General features: G+C 38.1%; 1 protein-coding gene and 1 long non-coding RNA gene across 5 annotated transcripts in view; one reads left to right on the top strand and one right to left on the bottom strand.

Annotated features, from left to right (window-relative positions):
- LOC143725985 (uncharacterized) overlaps positions 1-5,230 on the bottom strand; it is a 20,662-nt gene extending 15,432 nt beyond the window's left edge. Inside the window, exons 1-3 of one of the 2 annotated variants that reach the window (XR_013198368.1) lie at positions 5,074-5,230; positions 3,903-4,064; positions 2,614-2,805 (exon numbers count right to left, since the gene is read on the bottom strand). This is a non-coding gene — a long non-coding RNA (uncharacterized LOC143725985). Of the gene's footprint in view, positions 1-2,177; positions 2,806-3,902; positions 4,065-5,073 lie in introns of those variants that run through there. The other variant, XR_013198367.1, reaches the window with a different exon arrangement.
- On the top strand, positions 3,836-21,637 carry cd34 (CD34 molecule). Of its 3 annotated transcripts, none has more exons than XM_077218935.1 (5): positions 3,836-4,848; positions 16,571-16,765; positions 16,893-17,047; positions 18,893-19,036; positions 19,888-21,637. In XM_077218935.1, the coding sequence occupies exons 1-5, from the start codon at positions 4,773-4,775 to the stop codon at positions 20,077-20,079; spliced, it is 762 nt and encodes a 253-aa protein (XP_077075050.1). In that variant the 5' UTR covers positions 3,836-4,772; the 3' UTR covers positions 20,080-21,637. The 3 variants fall into 3 exon arrangements, with proteins under 3 accessions (XP_077075050.1, XP_077075049.1, XP_077075048.1); XM_077218934.1 differs by having other exon boundaries at positions 4,026-4,848; positions 16,571-16,792; positions 18,896-19,036; XM_077218933.1 differs by having other exon boundaries at positions 4,085-4,848; positions 16,571-16,792.
- Positions 21,638-21,997: the final 360 nt, after the last annotated feature.

Raw genomic sequence — 21,997 nt, 5'->3', positions numbered from 1 at the left:
GGTTTTCACATATTGACTTTTGCAGGCAAGAGTAGTTGAAGAAAGCTGGAGCCTAACCATTAAGGCTAAGTCCTTGGACACAATTATTGTACTTTGTTTTTTTATATTTTCATTTTGCTTGTTATAATTTTACTTTTTAAAAGATGCATGTTTTTTTTTGTTTGAACACTGCACTGGGCTTATTCCTGTTGTGAATTAAAAACCTTTGTAGTGTGTAAGGGCATGATTAAACAATAATACTTTGTTTTTGTGTTGGTTTTGTTAAAGCAATTCACATAGGGATTCCCACCGTCTGCCCCTGCCACACTGCCAAGACCTCTTGCCACCCCTTTGCCCCCCCATGTAAAATTTTCTAGATCCACCACTGTTTCTAGCGGACTCCACTTGAGTGAGTAAATGATGACAGATTTTTCATTTTGGGTGAACTATCCCTTTCAGGGGACACAATAAATGGTGACAATAGATGGTGGGGGTCCACAATCTACACACACTCACACACATAAATATACACATACCAGAGAAAGACAGGAAGCAGGCAATCATTGGACAGGAAGAAGGTAGTGTTTGCTATCACACTGTGCAGAACATGGGCTCCCTGTATTGTTTCCTGCGTTTTCTGGCCAAAGTAACTCCAGTCTCATTCGTTCTACAGGAATGCAATCCAGATTCCTGTGAGCCTCTATATTTGCCTATTTTCAGATGGGAACTCGATTTGCACCTCCTGAATGTGCTTGATAGACACATTCAGCGGCTCCAGTAATCTCCCATAATTCAATGCATTACACAACAGCTGCCTGTCACTGTTTCTTTTGGCTTGGCATTTGTTTGTTTGTATGTTTGTTTCTTCTTTTAAGTCCCCATTGATGACATTAACGTCACATTTGGCATCAGACGTGAACACAGGCCTGGCCTTGGTCAGTCTGATCACGGCTTGTTTGAACAGGCCCTTAGTTTCTGTTTGGACAGACAAGGGAGGAATTTTGTGGCCATTACACATGTGTCGTTTTAACTTATTTATAGATTTTAGAAGCTTTTGTCATGACAGTTGTCGAGAAGAGGAGCCAATGTAAGTTATGTTGCCATTTAAAAAACAGTTTGGGGATTTTGGGGCTCATTTGTTTGAAATTTAGCTTCACAAATTACTGTAATACATCTTTAGAGATTTATACCTTCACATGCACTATTTATTTTATTTTTTTATTAATTAATTTGGATTTTTCTAATCCAAAGTATTAAACTTTAGTATGTAACTCATCCCACAACATGTGTCCTTCTACCATGAATGATACTTTTTTCTGGTACAATAAAAAGTGCAAAAAGAAAAACATCCAATAAACTTACATTGTAGAAGAAAATTGAGCCATAGAGAGCAGAATAACAGTGATTCTTATGGGCCAGTAAGGAACCCACCTAGAAACCATCCAGGGACACCCTAGCAACACCCTGGCAACCACCCACTCCACTTACATGTAAATCAGAGACTTGATCATGCAGTCACAGTTATACGCTGCACCAGATCGCTAACATAATGTCATTGTGAATTATGAACACCGAACAGATGCATAACAGCTTAACCGAAGCGTCACCGCATGCAAACCGCAGGCACACAACCACAGGTTTCTCCACCCCACTTCCTTACTGGAGTCAGGGGAAACTCAACGCTCTCTTCAACTAGACGTGAAAAAACATCCACAAAAATCTAGAAACATGTCCACAGTGCAGATGCTATATTAATTGGGTTCATACTTTTTGGCATTTAATAATGATAGAATTTGCTACTATATAGGGCTGATTGATGTATCAAATGTATACAGTATATAATATTAGCCTATAACAATATATTCGCAATCTGGTGATTTTTACGTGAACCAAATTTTAAAACTGTCCATTTTAATAAATCATATTTTTTACTTCCTGCATAAAACTTTTTGAATTCAATATCTGTTTGGTCAAATGATGGATCAGCCTTTCCTATGCTGTACACCATCTGAAATGCTTAAAAGGCTTATTTTTTTTCACAAAAGTGGCATTTTTAATGTTATAAAAGATTGACATGTCAAATAAATGCTGTTCTTTTCAACTTTCTATCCATAAAAAATCATGGGAAAAAGTATCATGGTTTCCACACAAATATTACTGCAACAACATTGATAATAATAAATGTTTCTTGAGCAGGAAATCACCATTAGAATGATTTCTGGAGGTTCATGTGACACCGAAGACTGTAATGAGTAATGAAAATTACAGGAATAACAAGAAAATTCAGTTTTGTTATCAAAGGAATAAATAAAACTTTCAAATATATTGAAAATCTAAAAAAATAAAAAAAAATAAAAGCTATCTTGGTAAGCATTAGATAATTCCCAAACTTTTAAACGGTAGTGTATACATAGCTAAAATCATTTTATCTAAATATAACGATATTCTATCAGCCCCATTTATTGCTTATATGCTTGAACATAGCTCGTCTTAACCATTCCATGTGGAAGTCATCTTCCTTCCAAATGGAATGCAAATAACATTGTGGCAGTTTGTGTAAACCATCCCCCCGCTTACCCCCATGGACCGAAAAACAACAAGGTCACAAAAGGTCAAGTGCCTCTGACCATTTACCCAGCACCCCTGAGGCTCATGATGCCTGAGCGGTGCCCTCGGCCACAGAGACGGTCTGTTTGTGCTCTTGTGAGGCTGCTGAGCGAAGGAACATTTACATGTTCTTTTGTGTGTTCTCACAGGCGTGGCTGGGGAAGGAGGAGGCAGAACATACACGCTATGAGGCAATCCCTTCTCAAAACCCCTGAGACTCTGAGAGAACGAGAGGAGGAGGAAGAAAAAGATGATTAGCCTTCTCGATGGTAATTTAAAACAGGTGTCTGAAAGGGGTTGTGTGTGCCTTTGTGTGGTGCGAATGTGCATGAATGCTGTATGTTTTCGTGTTCCACCATGTTATGTAAACCAAAACGACAAATTCCACAAACAGGAAATGACAGGAAGCAGGAAATATCACAGACAGGAAATGAATGATGGCACTTGTAAGGTTTATCTCCCCAACAAATTCTTTATAGACTGGTGCTCCATAGTGGCTAAAGGGCAGTTGAATAGAAGGTTGCGGGTTCAAGCCCCATAAGAAATGAGTCATGAACTATTGCGTAACCTGGCCCCTTGTCTAACCTGGCCCCTTGTAACCTGTCTTTCTGTCAAATACTATGTCTGGATCGGATTCAGAATGATGATCAAAACAGATTGAGTAGATCGAGTCCATCAACCCCTCCAAAGCTTGCACACCCCTATACCTCTTTCTTGGTTGACATTTCATACGGTAACGCTAGGCAGTTTTTATGCTGTGTAATGTTTGATAATCATATTATTTTACGCATTGGTCATTTGTAACTGGAGTGCCTTGTACTGTTCTTTGAACAGCTCAGGTTACATGTGGTTCCATATGTGGAGCCTTGGCTGTGCAGTCGGACCCTCCTCACACCGTATAGTGCTAGCGGTCCCACTCCAACCATTGCTGGCCAGAAACTGGATAGCCCAGGTGGATGTTGTGTGCTTGAGCCTATCAATCATTTCACTTCCAAACTCCCCACACCTCAAAAACGGAGGGAAAAGGAAAAAATCAGGCTTGTGGGAGGGGGACACATGTTCTCTGCTCTCTCCCCCATCTGGCCGAACTGTTTGACAAGTAATTTTGCGAGCAGTCCCCAAGAACACACAAAGCTGCTCACACTGCACTGTTTCCAGATGTTCTCCAAGCGGCGCCAACACACAGATACATGTGAATGATTCCCGCCCAGTCGCACCGAGGAGACATGAAAGTTTGTCTAGGGGAAATGGGATTGAGGGTGTGTGTGTCTGTTTAGATGCATTGGTACATGTGCGTGTCAGCTTTTTCAGCTTACCTTCCGTTTTTTCCTTCCATATGTGTGTGTGTTGGTATTTTCGGGTGATTGAGGGTTAAAGATGACTCACTGTATTACTCATTGGTCCAGGGACACACACATTCAGAGTACATGACGCCATGTGCTTTCACAAGCTGATCAGCAGTGAACACAGTATATAGACTGCAGAGATGAGAGAAGAAAGGACATCATAGTTAAAATACCAAAAGGAATGCAAATCAGACAAGCAAATTTAATTTAATATGTTTTTTGTTTTTACCTTTACAGACCCATGGACCTCCCATAAAAACTCTCAGACAGCCCAGATTTTTCTTTTTTTTTTTATAATGCAAATTATTATAAACTATAACGAAAACTTTGGAAGCCTATTTCCACATCAGCCTAAAAAATAAACGTGATTGTGAGTTTAAAATAAGAAATAGTAACATTGTGACATATAAAGTCAAATTATGAGATATAAAGCCGCAATTGTAAGATCAATCAATAAATAAAATCAATCAAATTTAATCAGATTAATTTCTCTAAATCTATTTGGAAGCTTAATTGGTGGCAGCCTTTGTAGTTTTATACATTTTCCCGAGAGACTTGAAGAGACTTTTTCAAATTAATTAATATAAATATACAAAATAGAGAGAGAGAAATAGAGAGAGAGAGAGAGAGAGAGAGAGAGAGAGAGAGAGAGAGAGAGAGAGAGAGAGAGATATGGGGGGAGTGTAGAGGGGCCATATAAAACCCCTGGAGCACAAGCCATGCTTTATCTTGTGACCCGCTCATTTCTGTCTCAGGCACAGGAAACCCCTAAACTCTTTCAGCCCTGCCCCAGCGCCTGCATACACACTCTCTCACACCTCAGCGTGCTCAAAGACCAGAATGGCTGTACAAAGATTGAACGAACTCTGGAAAACCATGGCTCTGGCTTTCATGTTCGGCTTTCTTTTGCTTCACAGTAAGTTTATTTGAAGTCTTTTGTAAGCTATTTTGTGTATTACATGCAGCGTTTTATCATTGTTTAACCGTTTGCATCCTTTTTATGTTCTTATTTTATAATTTGTATAATTTTTGTGTACAGATTTATAGGAACATCTTTTTTCCTTATAATTTGTCAGGATACATCCTTTTGTAAGCTGGTTTTGAGATCTAATATAATGTTTTATTAAAAAAATAGCCTCACCTTGATTGATGTGACACCCAGCAGTTTGTAGTGTTTGCTCAATGGAGACGGTGTAAAAAAGCTAGCGGGAAACTAAAACAAAGGGCTCTGGCTTGGAGTGGAAACATGCCGTTGATCGTAATTGCGGGCTATATCCTGCTGTCCGTCTGGGTGGAGCTGGCCGAAACATGGACATATATGTGTGTTTTAGGGACTGAAGAGTTTGGAAATGCCTGGAAACTGTCTAAGGAGTCTGTTAAGCATCTTTATCCTGATTTCTATGACTGCATGTGGTGTAATGGTCCTTTTGTAAAGTAGATGTACGAGTGGATTTATTGTAGACTGAAATGTGGACCACAGTGTTTGGTTCATGTTCTCCTGAAAATAGATGGATGTTTACATTATTAGCCACAGGGATGAAGACGGTCATATGTTAACGGCACTCTCTTTCCAGGGAGTTCCGTTATTTCAAAAAGGAGTAAAAAGAGCTGGTTTGTAAGTGACGCCTATGTGGGCAGGGCAGAGCTGTACGCCCTTTTTCCCAAGAGGTGAGAGTAATGCCGTTGAGTAGGTTTAACGGTGGGAAGTCTGGTTTAAACACAGTGCAACTTCTCAAAAGCGTGGTGGTTGAATTAAATGGCAGGAAATTTTTCAGTTAAAATGTAAAAGAAAACAAATATTAAAAAAGAGAAAACTATCACTTTATATAAGAAACTACAAAATATACTTCCATAGCAAACAAACCCTCACACAGCACATCATCAGTTTTCAAGCTAAATGAAAAATTGAATTAGGTAGCCTGCCCCCCTTGTTAGAGAAACCAGTGAAGTTCGCCAAAGCTATTTGTAATATGAAATCTGAAGTTAACGTGCCCTTTACTCCTATAGTTCTCCTCAAATGTCCTGCTCAGTGGTTTTTATAAAGAGTAATGTGAAACTGTAACCCAGCTGAATTCATTAGGCTGTAACAGTCATGCTGCCGTTAAGACTTTGGAGGTTGCAAGAAGTCATTGTTAAAGTGAAGTCTCTTCCCCTCCCCACCAAGAGACCGCAAAGCACTGTACGTTTCCATTCTCACCAGTCTGTTAAATGCTTGGCACTTTAGTGCAATTGGCACTCCTATGAGACTTTGCCAATGGATGGTCAGAACATCGCAGCACTTTTCAGCCAACCATGGAAATATGTGTGTATCAAGAAGGAGCAGTTTCTAATGTTGCAGGTGTTGGTATGCCATTAAAGTTCCGAAATTGCATTAAAGTTCATCATATCCAACAGAAAATCTGAAATGCTAGTTATAACGATTCAAACTGATCTTAGCAGACATTATTCATAATTAAACTCTTAGTAAATATTAGGTTAGCATTATAGGTTTTAGATCATAAAAATCACTCACTTTAATTTGTTATGGGAAACTTTTCAAGTCCTGCCTCTTGGACAATGTTTCTTGTTAACTGACTGCAAATTATTTTATACAGATTTAAAGATTTTTTTTTTTTTTTGCCACACCAGCATCTATGGCTATTTTTATGACAAGATTGATGTATTTTAAAAGTAAATAGTGGTAACATACATTAGTAACAAAAACCATAAACTGACTCTTATACTTTTGTACTGTATTCATATATATACTGTATATGTCGCTCTTGTGGCATATTCTGCTCATTTCACAAGATTCCATGCTTCCCTCAAAGCTAAATTTTACTAAATTGACGCTTTTATCCTAAACAAATTACATTGCTTAAAAATAATACAGAAATTATATTATAGAATAAAACATCATAGTTGAACCCACTTCAATGCGTGCTATTAAAACACAATATTGGAAGGGCATTGACAGAATCCTGAGAAAGACCAATTTTGGTTGTGAAAGCAACATTCTGTTCATTTTGTGTTGGCAGAATTTATTATTGTAGCTCAAACACCGGAGCAAGCCACTACCAATGCCGAGGTCATGGGTTTGACTCCATGAACACACTTGAACACTGAACACTTTATCATGAACTGATAAAACTTATACCTAAAAAGCATCTACTAAATACATAAGAAAATACATTAGAAAGACTGATCTGAAAACCTTCATTTTATAATAACCAAATCAGCAGTTTCAGTATGTGGACACTCATCCACACGCTACAGTTGCTGCAGAATTAAATTAACCGAAGCTAAGTGGCTAAAATGGGTCAAATTACATGTCATTTGAATAAAGCCTCAGAGGAAAGCCTCAGAAGATAGAAGTACTGCATTCCAACCGGCCACCCACTGTTCAACTGTGACAGTGACCATTGCAAGTGTTGCTCTTTTAGAGGAGTAACCTTCCTCCTCTAATGGATGGAAAAGGGCAAGAAAGACAAATGTGTTTAGCTGAGCTCACATTCACCCCATAGTTACGTTAGGCACCCAAACGACATGCTAAATTTCAGTTACCACCTTTTCCCATGTTGTGAGTTAAGCCATTATAGACCCTGGTAGCTATGTGGCATTTCAGTGGACAGGAGCCAAGATAACGGTTGGTGCCGCCCAAGCGTCATGTAATATTATTAAATCTGGCTGCGTTTTGAGCTCAACGGCGAGTGAGAAAACACCTTCACGCGTCTTTAGCTCCCTGGCAGACCTAGCATCCCTGAAGCAGGTATTTTCCCAGTCCTAAAACTGCTACTGTGTTGTAGTAGATCAACTGTACCAACAGGAGCCAATTCATCCACCCTGATCTGAACCAACACATAGGAACTCCCAAACTACACAATGCAGGATGTTTAAATGGAATATTATCACACACATTTTTATTGCATTTGCTGGTAGAGCAGATGCATATTTTCATGGGTTTAGTCACACAAAGATCAAAAGGCACAAAGGAAGAGGAAGTTCATGCATGCCAGTGCATCATGCATGATAAAAAACAAAATGGATGACAGGGGTCACTACAGGGCCAGGAGAGAAATAATAAGCTTATATATGTGTACCTTAGTTCTGGAATATTCTCCTTGGCTGACAATGCGCTGTTTGGCCAACAAAAACATGCAGCTGCCAGTGTCTCATGGCTTTTAGCTATTGCCTGGCATTCCTCCAGTCCTAGGCCACTTAACGTCACATTCGCATGGGTGGGGAGCCTACACACAAATGCTGTAGAATATCTTACATCACTCACTGGGCTTCTCATTGCATATTGATTGAAACTGAAAGGGTGGAAAAATTAAGCAGTTCATTCTCAGATTATGTGAAAAGATCATCTGCGTAAACAGTAATTATGGCAAGTTGTATGTTAACACATTTATGTCCATCACCCCACTTATAATAAAGAAAAAGATACAAAACAACTATTACGTATCATATTAAGAACTAATGTCAACTAACAAGTCACGTTTAATTAGCTGAACATCATCTTAAATGAGAAAAGACAATCTGGAATCATATCAGGGTTCGTTGTTGTTGCTCTTGTGAGTCTGTTATGCTGTAGTTCTCCTGGCACTCCAAAACAGTTTTGCAGTTATTGCGTCTCTCACAGCTGGCATGCAGCTTCCAACCACTCTCACTCTGACACGGCGCTCTGGTAATATGAGTATCCAAAAACCTGAGTCCAAACATTAGTGTGTAATTAGCCTGTGGTGCAACAAAATCTGTAACAAGCGGAAACTCCACGATTGGACCAGTCTGCTGGTTGGATCATCATATTAGTCAAACAGCAACTTATAAAGTGACGGCAAAGTTTCAGCTTCACAGAAACTCTGTCTGTAACCTTCAGGATAAAATCTGTCCACATTGATGGGAAACTTGTGCAACATCCTGTACCTAGTCATATATTTGTGCTTTTTCCATAATTAAAGTAAAAAAAAAAAACTAATCTTTTAAAAAAACATAAATTTTTCTTGTAACTTAACTAAAAGTTTTTTAAAGATTGTTTTAGTGTGTGTATCTATCTATCTATCTATCTATCTATCTATCTATCTATCTATCTATCTATCTATCTATCTATATATATATATATATATATATATATATATATATACACACACACACACACACACACACACACACACACACATTAAAAAATATATATATATTTTTTAAATTCTATAAGAAAACTAATAGTTATCACAAAATATCTAATAGATATCACAACAACAAACACTGTTTGTGGTTTTGATGTGTACAAAGATTGAGATATGTCATTGTTTTTTTTTTAATACTTGTTACATGCATGTAACTTTATGGAGAAATTTGCAGTTCTGTGGTGGTTTTTGCCGTTTTGCCTGAGGAATAAACAGAGTAAATGTGGCTTGGCTGAGCCTCTTTAACCAGTGGGGTAATTAATGTTCAGCAAGCAGCACAACACTGGGGCAATTCTATCTAATGTTCCCTAATTGAAAACATAAGATTTTATCCTTTGCTTGCCATCAAAAGCACGAGGACTTTCTCACAGCAGTCTTTCCTCCTTAACCACAGTGTTACAGAGCCCAGAGGATTTGTTACGGTTAGCCAGAAAGTGAGAGAGGGGGCAAAACCCAACCCCAGTTTTTCTTTTGTGTGATGAGAAGTAAAAAAAAAAAAGAGAGAGAGAGAGAGAGAGAGAGAGAAAAACGCTTCAATACCTCCTCATCTTTCTATTGTGGCCTTTTTTCATAGCATTGTATAAGCTGAGCATGGCAGTGGATCAAACATTTAGATATCCAATTACATTGTCTGAATCAATCTGCGTGATGATGTCAAAGAACAAGAGCCTGGAAATGGTCCATAGACATCTGCAACTACGCAATGCTTTTGGTGCTGACAGTGAGCTGCAAAAAGTGGAGGCAGCTGGCAGCTGGAGGGGGGTGACAAGATCATGCTTGTTTCGGACAGTAGGGGTGCTATTTGAAAAAAAAAACAAGGTTTGATGTATTAAAAACACCAAAATCTGCAATATTCATTAACTAAACAATTAATTACAATTTTATAGTATCTGTACAGTAGACACTATTGTAAAAGAATATTAGAGGAATCGATTAGTAGGTGGTCTATGTATTAAATATACATCTTGAATTGGATCCAAAGGGGTCAGGAATGGGATCATTACTGTGTGCATGTTTAACGCACTGTCTATAGTTTCTATCTGAGATACCTACATCCTGTCTGGCTTGAGGAGCATTCCACACCTGACACTAATTTGATTAATTCCTTCTCCCCATTTTTGTTTTGTCAGAAAACAACTGGGCTGTGGGCTCATTGCTAAGTAAACTCTCAGGATCAGCATGCTCGCAAATGGAAATAGTTATCCGGTAGTTGGGGTGATAGAGTGACCACTGGATTTCCTAGTGTGTCCGTTAAAAGAGCCCATGAAGTTCTTTGACCTTTTGAGAAATAATATTTTGTGATCACACCAACAGTGCATCACAAAGCGAAATGAAAAAGCCAAGTTTGTCAGAACAAACGTTAAACGTTGGCTTGACAAAGTCTTGTAAGAAAGTTGTATAACCTAAAACCTCTCTCCCAACAGAGAAAATGAATCAGACAGACAGACATCGTTAGAGCAAACGATTGATAGATAGAACCATGGATAGAACACTGGATGGATGGATGATAAATGTTAGCATAACAGGCCTGTTTAAAGGAGAACTCCGGTCAATTTTAACATTGAGCTGATTTTTTTGTAAATTTGGAGTGCTGTCAGTACAGAGAACAACGAGAAAAATAGGTGTTGCCTACACCATGTTATGCTCTTTTTAAAATTCGCACCCTGTTGACTTAAATGGGGCAAGTTTTAAACCTGCTTTTAGCCTCTTAACATCCTTGATGTGTCATTACAAGTGCACAGCCATGTGAGTGATTTTATTCAGAGTGAACACGGTGAATCTGACTGCAGTAGATGTGAAAGATATGAATAAAAGTGATGTTAATTCAGCCAGCCTACATACCTGTATTTACTTCCTGTTTTCGGTCGAAGTCCACAGTAGTTGATTGTCGAGTGAGTGCGCGCGATCATTGGTGTTCAACATCTGATTCGGATGAACAATCCATTTGAGCTGATATTCTTAGAACACCACACAGCACCGTCATCGGCTGACAACTGACAGTCTGAGTCTCCACTGTTGCTTAGTTACCAATGATCGCGCACACTCTCTCGACAATCGACCACTGTGGACTTCGACTGAAAACAGGAAGTAAATACAGATTTGTGAGCTGGCTGAATTAACATCACTTTTATTCATATATTTCACATCTACTGCAGTCAGATTCACCGTGTTCACTCTGAATAAAATCACTCACATGGCTGTGCACTTGTAATGACACATCAAGGATGTTAAGAGGCTAAAAGCAGGTTTAAAACTTGCCCCATTTAAGTCAACAGGGTGCACATTTTAAAAAGAGGATAACACGGTGTAGGCAACACCGATTTTTGTTGTTGTTCTCTGTACTGAGAGCACTCCAAATTTACAAAAGAATGAGCTCAATGTTAAAATTGACTGGAGTTCTCCTTTAAGAGAGGGGATTGGGCTGCAGCTGATTCTGATCACCAAGAGATGCTCTCTCTATGGCCTGGGTGGAGAAGCCATGATTCCCAGGCTGTCATCCAGCTTAGCAGGCTGCAGACGTCAGTGCCTGATGTTTAAGCACAAATTACACTGGGAGGAGAGTGGTTCCCTTGAGATCTGTGCATCTGGTGATAGAGAAAGATGGACTCCACCCTGCTGGACAACCCGTTAGGGACTATAAGAGTGATTACCAACCCTTTTGAGTTGCCTACATCCGTCATCACAATCTTTCCTCTTTCGCTGAGCTGTTTATTTAGGTTTCTCCTGTTTCAACCAGACCTAGAGATAGGAGAGAGATAGGAGATCTTGAGATGGCCTTTTGTCCTGCAAGATAATCATGTCACAGATCTGAATGAGGAAGGGAGAACAAGAGGAGGTCTTTGTTAGGAAGCTGTCCCAGAGTTCAACCAGCTTGTGTTTTAAGCATTAATGCGGGTATTTTAGAGATTAAAGACACTCCCTTATGAGCTGTAAAAAGGCAGATTGCTTATCGCTGCATTCCCCCTGGGGATTGAGTTGAGGATACAGACCAGAAATCTTCTAGAGTCAGAATGAAAGCAGACATGTCTTTAGATTCCCAGAAGTAAATGTCTTTGGGAAAATTACAGTGAAATCATTTATGAGTAGATAATGGGACCATTTAAAGAGGCAATGATCAAAACATGACTTAAAATGCTTTGACAGCCACTGAAAAAGGTCATTTGGATTTCTTATGCCATCTTTCTAGCTCAACACAACACCATATACTGTAGATAAAAACAAAATAAAAGCACAATTCTTGAAATCTGAACCCTACAACTAAGACTTAAAGGAACAGTTGCATGGAAAATGAAAATTCTGTCGTCTTCATAACTGTCTATTTAATGAGGTACTTACTTTAAAATAACCCAAACATTTTAGGGGCATCTCTCATGTTTCCCGGGAATGTGGAAGAAGGTGGCTTTAGCTCTCAGGATTATATCAGAGCTGTCAGGACGTGTCTGGCTAAGCATACTGCCATACGTCCATTCAGACATAGTTGAAAGCACTGGGGATTTTGGGGATTCTTTGCCTAAGATTGTCTCATTACATCACATTGTACATTGTACATCATTACAAAACACCATCGAAGGGGTTAGAGCGGTTCAGAAATCTGGAGAGCACATTTGGTCCCGGTTGTGTCACTTTCCAAAGGAAAACAATGATTCCGGTCATATTTCTGTTGTATTGGTGGATGAAAAACATGCACTGAAGCAGTTAGGTGGAGCCACACTTCCAGATCTCTGTTTATGCTTGCTGTCGGGGCATCCAGAAGTCAGTTTGATTACCGGATCGCACAGCCACACAAATTGTGAAATATTAGATATGTCAAGAGGAATATCTCATTTGGGATGAAAATTTGATGGGATGAGTTGGATGCCTTTTGAGGTTGAATTATAACAATTGACCAACTTCATCGAACTATAATGTGCATTGTACGATCTCTAATTTGTATCATACTGCCAAGATTAGCTAATTTTACCTTTCATCTCATTTCACTTTAGAGTAGACTATGTGCGCATTTGAATGTAGCTATAAATTGGCATGACTGAAGTTGGTTTAGAAGCTTTGAAGAGAGACATCACACAGATGTAAATGCAACAGGCATTTCATAAAGCATTTTGTAACTTTAAAACTATAAAGATAATTGCCAAGATAATCATCAGCAATTGATGCATTTTCTTGACAATTTATGGATTTTACACATAACTTGATGCATATTATGCAGTAACAAATGTATGTAGAACATTTATTAAAGTCTACATAAAATGTATGGACAAAAGATATTAATTTTATGCATCAATAAATTGATGCATAAAATTTAAACATACATTCAGACACTTTAAAACTGGAAAGTACTTTCCCAATCTGGCAAACTCAGATTTGACTTGCTGACTTTACGCAACACAAGGTTTTCATCAGTCCAACTGGAAACAAAGTTGTGTCCACAAGGTTTAATCAGAGGTCTGGCTATGAGAAACAATATTTATGCGAATTGTCTAGGAGGACCTCATTCACCTCAAAGATCAGTGTTCCCTGCTATACGGATGATGATGTTGTCACAACATCAACAAAAGCAACAAAAGCCATGTCTCTGCACAGAACAATACCATGAAAACACACTTTTTGGATGCTGTTTTAGCATTAACATCTAGCTAAATTACCTTAAAACCCCAAGTTGCATACATATGTATGATTTGGGATGCACTAATTCTAATCTCATAGACATAACATTTAAGACACAAAGTTTGGAAAACAGGATGTCGCTACTGTGTCATCGTGTGCTGCTTTTATAAGTAGAAGGGGTATTTTGTTCTGTGCTTCTCATTTGTAGAAAACATACAAATACAGAAGTGTACAAAGGCGTTCTAATACGCTGGTCTTGTTTATGTGATATTAGGAGAAGAGGGAACATTCTTCCTAAAAGTTATTATATCAATAAACATGTCAGGTTTTGGCTTGTTTAAGTCAGCGCTTAGTTTTTATTAACATGTTTAAGAGCTGTAGGATGCATGCCCAGTTCAGCCAATTAAACTATATAGCCATCCACTCACAGCATCATGCACGATAGACCCGCTTACAAGACACTCAAGAGTGTATCTGTAATGAAGGAGGGGTGCTTCACGCTGTTGTGCGGGCGAGTGCTATCATGGTGGCCATGCAAATCACAAAATGCTAAGAAACACAAACAGCAAGCGAGGTATCATAGCAATCAACGAGATCTGAGCTTGACCAATCACAGATTGTCATTTCTTTTGATGTTTTAACTAAAAAGATTCATCAAGGTTCATTGTTGATCAGCATTTAAGCTGCCTTACAATACAGTGGCCTTGATACAGTCACACCTGTTGAGACAAATGTAGAATTGGTTTATGATCAGGGTGTGGCAGATATCTTTTTATTGCTAGTTAGGAAAACACAAGACCACCCAGCATGAGCTCCAGATAGCATTCTGAAGCCTGCGTGACAACGAGTTTGACGGCAAGACGTGTGGTGTCTTAAATGACACCACAAATTGTTCTAAATTTAAAGCTCAGCTGCTCAAATGCCCAATGGCAAAAAAAAGTAATCAACCCTTTGCTGAAAAACTCTTAAAAGAGTTATGCTCAATCAACAGCATTTGTGCCATGTAAATTACCAACACAAAAAAAATTATTTCCACTTGTCCCGTTTCCTTAAATAAAAAAAGAGGAAAATTCTGGGTTACAAATTTAAAATTATGGAAGAGAAAGGGGTTAATCAATAAATGTTCAAATATTCACTGTTTTGATAGTTTAATCACAAGTGTAAACAATAAGCATGACTGTAGTTCTAAAAAAATAATTGCTTATAAACCTTTTATGTCCAATATTTACTTAATTACAATTTTAATCAAATACTGTAATGCATTAGTTTTACAATTACAATAATTTATGCTTTTAAATCCACCAAAAATTGATTTTCATTGTATTTCACAGTAACCTCAAATTTGCGCTTTGATTGATCTTAACTTTTATTGCACCCACAATATTCCACTCAGAACAATCTCTATAGCCAAGATGATTTTCTTGAATGTGTCAGTCAAAAGTGAAAACTCAAATATTTTACTTGAACACAATTTCAATAACTTTTGGATGTGGTGTAGTTGGTTGAGGATGCAACACCTAAAACAAGCAAGAAAATTAATTCACTCGTACGTTACGCCCAGCCACATACTTCCTGCATTCCACGCCTCTAGACAAAACTCTTTCTTAAGGAGTGTGGTAATGTACAGCAAAGACAAAGGTCTTGACTTTTCGAAGGTGATGTTTATTTGCTCAGTCAGTATCAGCACCATAACCCCCCTGCTTAAGTTATTAATAATGCAGAGTGGCTGTGCAAACAAGGCACATTTTTGGAGAGGGTGGAGACAGAAGGGCATTAAATAACAGTCAAGGAGGGGCCAGGCCTCTTCTCAACCTCAGGGTTCACCTACCACCCACATGCTAGCAAACACTGTGCGGCAATCTCTGGATGAGGAGCATCTGACGCTCAAGTTAAACCCTGAAAGCCCTTTGTGATTCCATAGTAGCCTAACAGATGAAATGAAGGGGTGGAATGGCATGGAAACCTTTGATTCAAATCCAAACTCTACTGTTTCACAAAACGTTTACAATTTGTAAATTCATTTTTTTTTTTTTTTTTTTAGGATTGCATGTGTCACTACAATGAAAGCAGAATTTTCAGCACCATGGCAAAATAAATCCGATTTTACTTTAACCGAGTTGTTAACGTGAGTTCACAGTTTGTATTAAATGTGATGCAATAAAACATCACGTTCTGTACAGAAAAACAAACACAAAATGCAACCAGTGCAATCTGATTCATGAACAAATTACTTTTATGAACAAATTATTTTAGGGAATCAAAAACATAACAGTGTAAACAGTGTAGCCCCATCACAAAAAAATGACTCCTATGTGCCAATTCTTTTTTTGGTGAATCAAAAACAAACATATGGCACAACCAGTCCTAGTATGATACACAAAACAAATGAGTTTTATGAGATGGTTCTATTAATTAATATTTGGTAAAGAAGATAGAGAGATAATTTCTTGTATCAAAATGGAAATACATCTGAAATGTAAACTGGAATTAAATCAGAATAAAATTAAAAACTAAACAAATAAAGAGCTTGTGAATCAGAATCAAATGTGAATCAGGAATACTGATGTGCTGCTCCCTAAAACCATGTTCATGACTAATAGAAACTATTGACTTCCTGTTTCAATAGGAAATAAGTCAACACTGGAAAAAAGTGACTAATATGAATGTTCTGTCTGAGGTGATCTTAAGGCTAAATTAATAAGTTCACCATATAATTGCTGTTATGGGTGGCATTAATGGCAGCTACAGAAATTCTATCATGTTCTTCATTATATATGTATGTAACATGCAGTCATTCTCCAACTTGAGGTGGGAGTCCAACCTAAAGCTTCTATTTTGACATTGAACATTTTCTGTGTTTCCGTGTAGGTTGTCAGGGACAGGACCCCCCTGCACCTGGTTCTAAAGAAGAACCGGAAAAAAACTCAACAGCAAATCATACAGAGGTGTCACCAACCAACAACACAGCAACACAGAACACTTGCTGTGACAAATCAACAGTTCCGCCGACATCCTTAACCACTGAGTTCAAAGTTCAATCAACATCTGAACCAAACAAACCAAGTTCTGTTTACACTACTCAACAAAATAGTATGAGCCATCAAGAATGTCCAAGAAAATAATTTGTAAGGTGTTTTATTTGGTGAAACTACTATTTTGAAACTACATTTTACATACGTTTTATTTTTAGCTCCATCAGAAACCATCGCCTCTGGCAACAGCGTACCCACCACCCTGATTCCATTCCCACCAGACCAGCCAGAAACCACAGCCCCCAACGACCATTTTAAAGGGATAATGGAAACAGTGAATCCAGCCTCAAATCAAGAATCCAGACATTCAGAAGTAAGTAATTTTGAAGGATTGGAATTGGTAACCGTTTTAGTCTTTTTGGTACTCCTTGTGATTTATTTACAAAAAAGTACCATGGTACTACCATATTTTTAGACATTTACCAAACAGTATCATGGTAATTTTGAAAGGAGAGTACATTCATTTTAGTACCATGGTATATTATACAGTAATTTAAACTCCACTACAGTATCTCTACAAGAGCTCTTTGCCAACCCAAACCAGTGGACAGAATGACTTCAGATGTTTTCAGTTGCTGTCATCTGCATCCGTGTATATTGGAAAGGAAGGAAGCTTCGTGTCTGAGAGGATAAAGTTTAGCAAGGCAGTTTGAGCTGTTGATGCCTGTGAGCTCAGATTAGGGAGATCCTGTTTTGTCATTCGCTATAAATAATCCCTGCACACAAAAGATGAATGAGTGGGAGAGAAGAGGGGCTTCCTCTCACTGGTGCCATGTGGTTATGAACCCAGGAAAGAGGTTAGACAGAAGAAGTGGGGAGAGGTGATGATCGTCTATGTTGGCAAGAACCGATCTGAGACCAGTAAAAGTAATGTTGGTGAGATAATAGTGTTGATAGGCCAGTCTGATGCAGAATCATTTATTTGTTTTCATCATGGTAGGCATTGATGGTTCGGGCATGACACCATGGCATGACACATCATAACCTAAATGCTTTGTAAAAGGCAGGGAGATGTGCTAAACTACAAAGACTCCATCCTGTTCACTTCCTCTTTTTGTTTTCTATATGAAGGGTTCGTATAAGGGACGCATGTCAGGAAGAGTGGAAAATGTCTAAATTAGGAAAGCTTAGGAATGCTAAATATCAAAGCCGTAGAATTTAGTTGGGACGCTAGGGACATGTCCCTACCAACATTCAGCTATACTGAATTGTTCCTAGCAACAATTTTGATCAAAGATTTTTATTATACATGTAAACCACTGTGGACTCAGTCAAAGTTATTATAAAAAATATGCTCTTTCAAGTACAGGGACCAGTGTTTAAAACATAGCCTATGTGCACGGTTCAGTTGAATGTTAAAAGTTTTAACTTTAACTTAATGTTGTTAAACTGAATGTATTAATCAAACTGTTAGGCCAAATATCCACAAAATTTAAAACAACACTTTAATAAGAGGGCGCGGTTTATCAGTCAGTCAGATTGCATGAAAGATGTGTTCATTTCTACAGCAACAGTAGACTCCCTGTCACGTGTTCTTTCAGAATCATCATTGGTTCAGTTCATTTTAGAAAATAAAGTGATGTGCAGAAAAAAGTCATCAAGAGCGCTCTGACAATATAGACTAAAAACCTTTTCTTTTTTTACTGCTTTTATGTTCCAAACCAATGTCAAAATCAAACCTACTCCCTTGCTAAATATGATCATGAAAAAATAATCCAATCTTATGTTAAAATGAATTTCTGAAGTAAAATGAAGTAGATATTTTGACGATTGTTGGTAAACAAACAGTTGATGGGCCCCATTGACTTGGAATTCATACAGGTTTGGAACAATTTGAGGGTGAGTACTAAATGATCACAGAATTTTCTTTTTTGGGTGAACTATCCCTTTAAGTGAGCATTAGATGAAGGAAAATAATAAAATAAAATAAAAATAAGCCTAAAATAAGCATGCACAAATAAATATCCCATATCTACCAACATCATCGGAGTTATTTCATCAAAACAGACATACGACAAAAAATGCAACACCCATACTGAATCAAAATCCCTTGATCATACAAATTATGACTCAAAATGCTGTTGAATATTACACAATGTTTGAATCCCTCTGAATATGTTAATATCTGTGTTTATGTGTTTCTCTACAACCGAAAAAGAAGACAGGAGGGAATGGTACCTCTGGGTCTTCTCCTGCAGTTTTCGTGTCTGTGCTGGTGTCCGGCTTACTGCTTGCTGCTATAATAGTTGGCATATTCTACTTCAAGTGCCATCGCCGAACCAACAGCAAAGGCATGAAACTGGTGAGTCCCCAAATGAATGGCCCAAAGAGTCCCCAGAAAAACATCCCTGACCATTAACTGTAATATCCTTACTAATTGTAACATCCTTACTAATATCAACACCAAGCAAATCTTTAAAGCAAATTTACACATTCATTCATTTCCTGCTTTTCCTGCCCAAATCGATGACTTCAACAACCAAGTGTTCCCGATCAAATTCCCATTTTGAATGTGTTATGCAATCATTTTAATTGCAAAGTTCAGCGTATTTGGTAAAGAAGTGTTGGCAAGCTTGTAATTAAGAGGGAAACAATTGGCAGCATATCAGTGCATCGCAGTTCCTCCAGCACACGCCCAATGTAATGTTCAGAACCACAACACATGCAAATGAAACAAGCTCTTTCATCTCCTAGCCAATAGTTCTAAGCTGTTTTCTTTCTCTGCTAAATGAAGTCAAATTATGAAATTGAAACAAAGTGCACTCCATCGGACCTCAAAATGAGAAATAATAAATAAAAAAATACATTCACAGGCTAGGATTTCATAAGCCTATCGCTGCTCAATGAATGTTTTAGCTTTGAAGATGCAATGCATCATGAAATATATTCCATAAAATAAAAATTATTTTATGGCAGTTTTCATATTCTGCTTCAAGAACACAGGGTCAAGGTTCTTGTTCATCAAGTGCTGATTTACAAAAGTCCTGAAAGAAAATGAAAAAGAGTGCCTCTTTCTTTGAGATGGCACCACGAGGCGCTGTTCACTTGCAGAAAGCAAGCGTCTGGAGGGCACTAATAATAATAATAAATAGCAGAAATAATAAAAAGCAAAATAAAAAAAGTTAAATCTGTTTGTATCATGTATTCCTACAGGCTGAGGAGTCTTACATGGCTGACGAGGAGAACCAGGGCAACACTCTGGTGTCTGTGGCCCCTCTGAACCAACCCGAGCCCCAGGAGAAGCCAAGTCTTAATGGAGAGTCACAAGAAGCAGTGAAGCCCCAAACTCTCCCTGCTGCCACCAATGGCCACTCGACCACCAAGACGGCAGACACAGAGCTGTGAACGAGCCTTTCTGCCAACGAGGGTCTGGGTGAAACGCTCAGTTCTTGCTTCTTAAACCCAACTCAATCTACTGCATATTGACCTTGGCCATCAGAAGGCACGAGGGAGACAAAGACTCAAATTCCCACATTTACATGTAAATATGATGCAACATGTTCCATTTAAAGTCATACAGAACAAGTAAACGCATTTGAATCAAAGTATGGCATACAAATATATAAGATAAAAACAATTGGTCAAGTAATCCTCCTCCTTATCTAGCAAAATAAATGTCAATGCTTGAATGCTATATTTAAGATCGTTGTGATGTTATGAAAGTTGTAAAATGCCAGTTATGACAGTGATGATTTATAACAAGAACATCATATAAATTAAATCAAAATATGAAAATAAGACGTTTTAGTCCAAGAGGTGCAACCCTTGAGTATAACACTACTGTGGGGTGGGGAACCTTTCCCGTGAGTCATTGCTGGCTTCCATAAGAGAAGCCAGGGCTGGAACATAACACCGGGAGGATCCGTGCTCCTGTCCCAGCACTCTGAAGCTTCCAGCTGAGTGTAAATAACATCACACCAAAAAGAAAATCTCAGAATCCAATGGGCAGGAGTTGTGTTTTTGTTTGCTTTGGGTTGTTTGTGTGTTTCTAGACTCATGAAATGTTCTATATGTTCTTCTTTGTGTACATTATGATCTGACTAGTTAATAGTCTTGTATAATTTTGTTAATATCACTGCATGACAAAGTAATGATTTCTGGAGTTGGTGAGCATGAAAAAATCAGTTTAAGTGTACATGTGAACTCCATTTCATTGCTGCGAACAACCCTTAATGTAAAATCCAACAAATTAAGTATGTTGCAAAGCCCGCTAGCACTCAGGGTGACAGCTAAATATTATCTTACATTTCAGAATTGAGTTACACCGTACTTTTTAAACCAGTATTATGCTTTTTTTGTAATATTTTTTATTCTAGACATCTAGATGTAGTGTTTATGGACTGAATGACTGACTTAATCGTTTGGATGACCTGTCTTAATTTTTAGAACTTTCTTGGGTGGGTGTGTTTTACTTTGTATCTACATTTGCTATTACACTGTACATAAATCATTAGGTATAAACAAGTACGTAATTAGTTGCACCCATTAAGCCCTGGAGTTTACCCATCGCAGTTAGATTCAGTATATTCACTCCAATACAATGAGAAACAGTTTAGAAACAAATGCTATTTCTACACTATTTTTCAACCCATATCTTGTTTAAATACTTCACACTTCTTCACAAGATTTCTGACACAAGACTTGACTAAACCTTTGTGTCAAAATTGAGTGCTAGAGTGACAGAAGTATCTCTTGAAATAAACTGACAGAAAATGAAATTATGTTTTAAGGTTCAATACGAATATATGAACATTTAGCCTACACATATGAATATCATGTCCTTTATTTCAACTATGACATTTTGTTTTAACATTCCGTTGTTCAGTCTTATTTTGGATCGGTGTACTAGCATTGTGTTAAACTGATGTATGTTTGTGATAGGAATAAAGTTTTGGAAAATAAATCAGTATGTGATCACTAATCATTTCTACTTTTCCCCAGTGACACATCGTCTTTGTGTACCTTGGATCTATGTGATGCGATTTTTCATTTATTTGGCTGCTGGGCTGTTTACTCAAGAGTTTCTGTTTGATATGAAATGCACACATATGTTCTCACTCCATCTCTCTCTTTCATTCCCGTATGCAAACACGTGCAAAAATTTGGCTGGTATCTAAAGGCCATTTAAGCAAACAGCTGGTTTGTATAAGAGACGGTGATGACATCATAATGCAGGGATTTGGGTGGGGCTCGGTGGTCCCTAATCAGTTTAAGAGAAAGGAAGTCAGCGTTTATGTGTTCCTGACTGCTGAGTTCTGCTGTA

The sequence above is a fragment of the Siphateles boraxobius genome, unplaced genomic scaffold (assembly GCF_051911475.1).
Source record: "Siphateles boraxobius isolate OS27281-9 unplaced genomic scaffold, OSU_SipBor_1 77, whole genome shotgun sequence".
NCBI classification, from domain to species: Eukaryota; Metazoa; Chordata; class Actinopteri; order Cypriniformes; family Leuciscidae; genus Siphateles; species Siphateles boraxobius.
The sequence above is the reverse complement of the archived record's forward strand: the minus strand, read 5'-3'. Positions and strand labels throughout refer to the sequence as shown.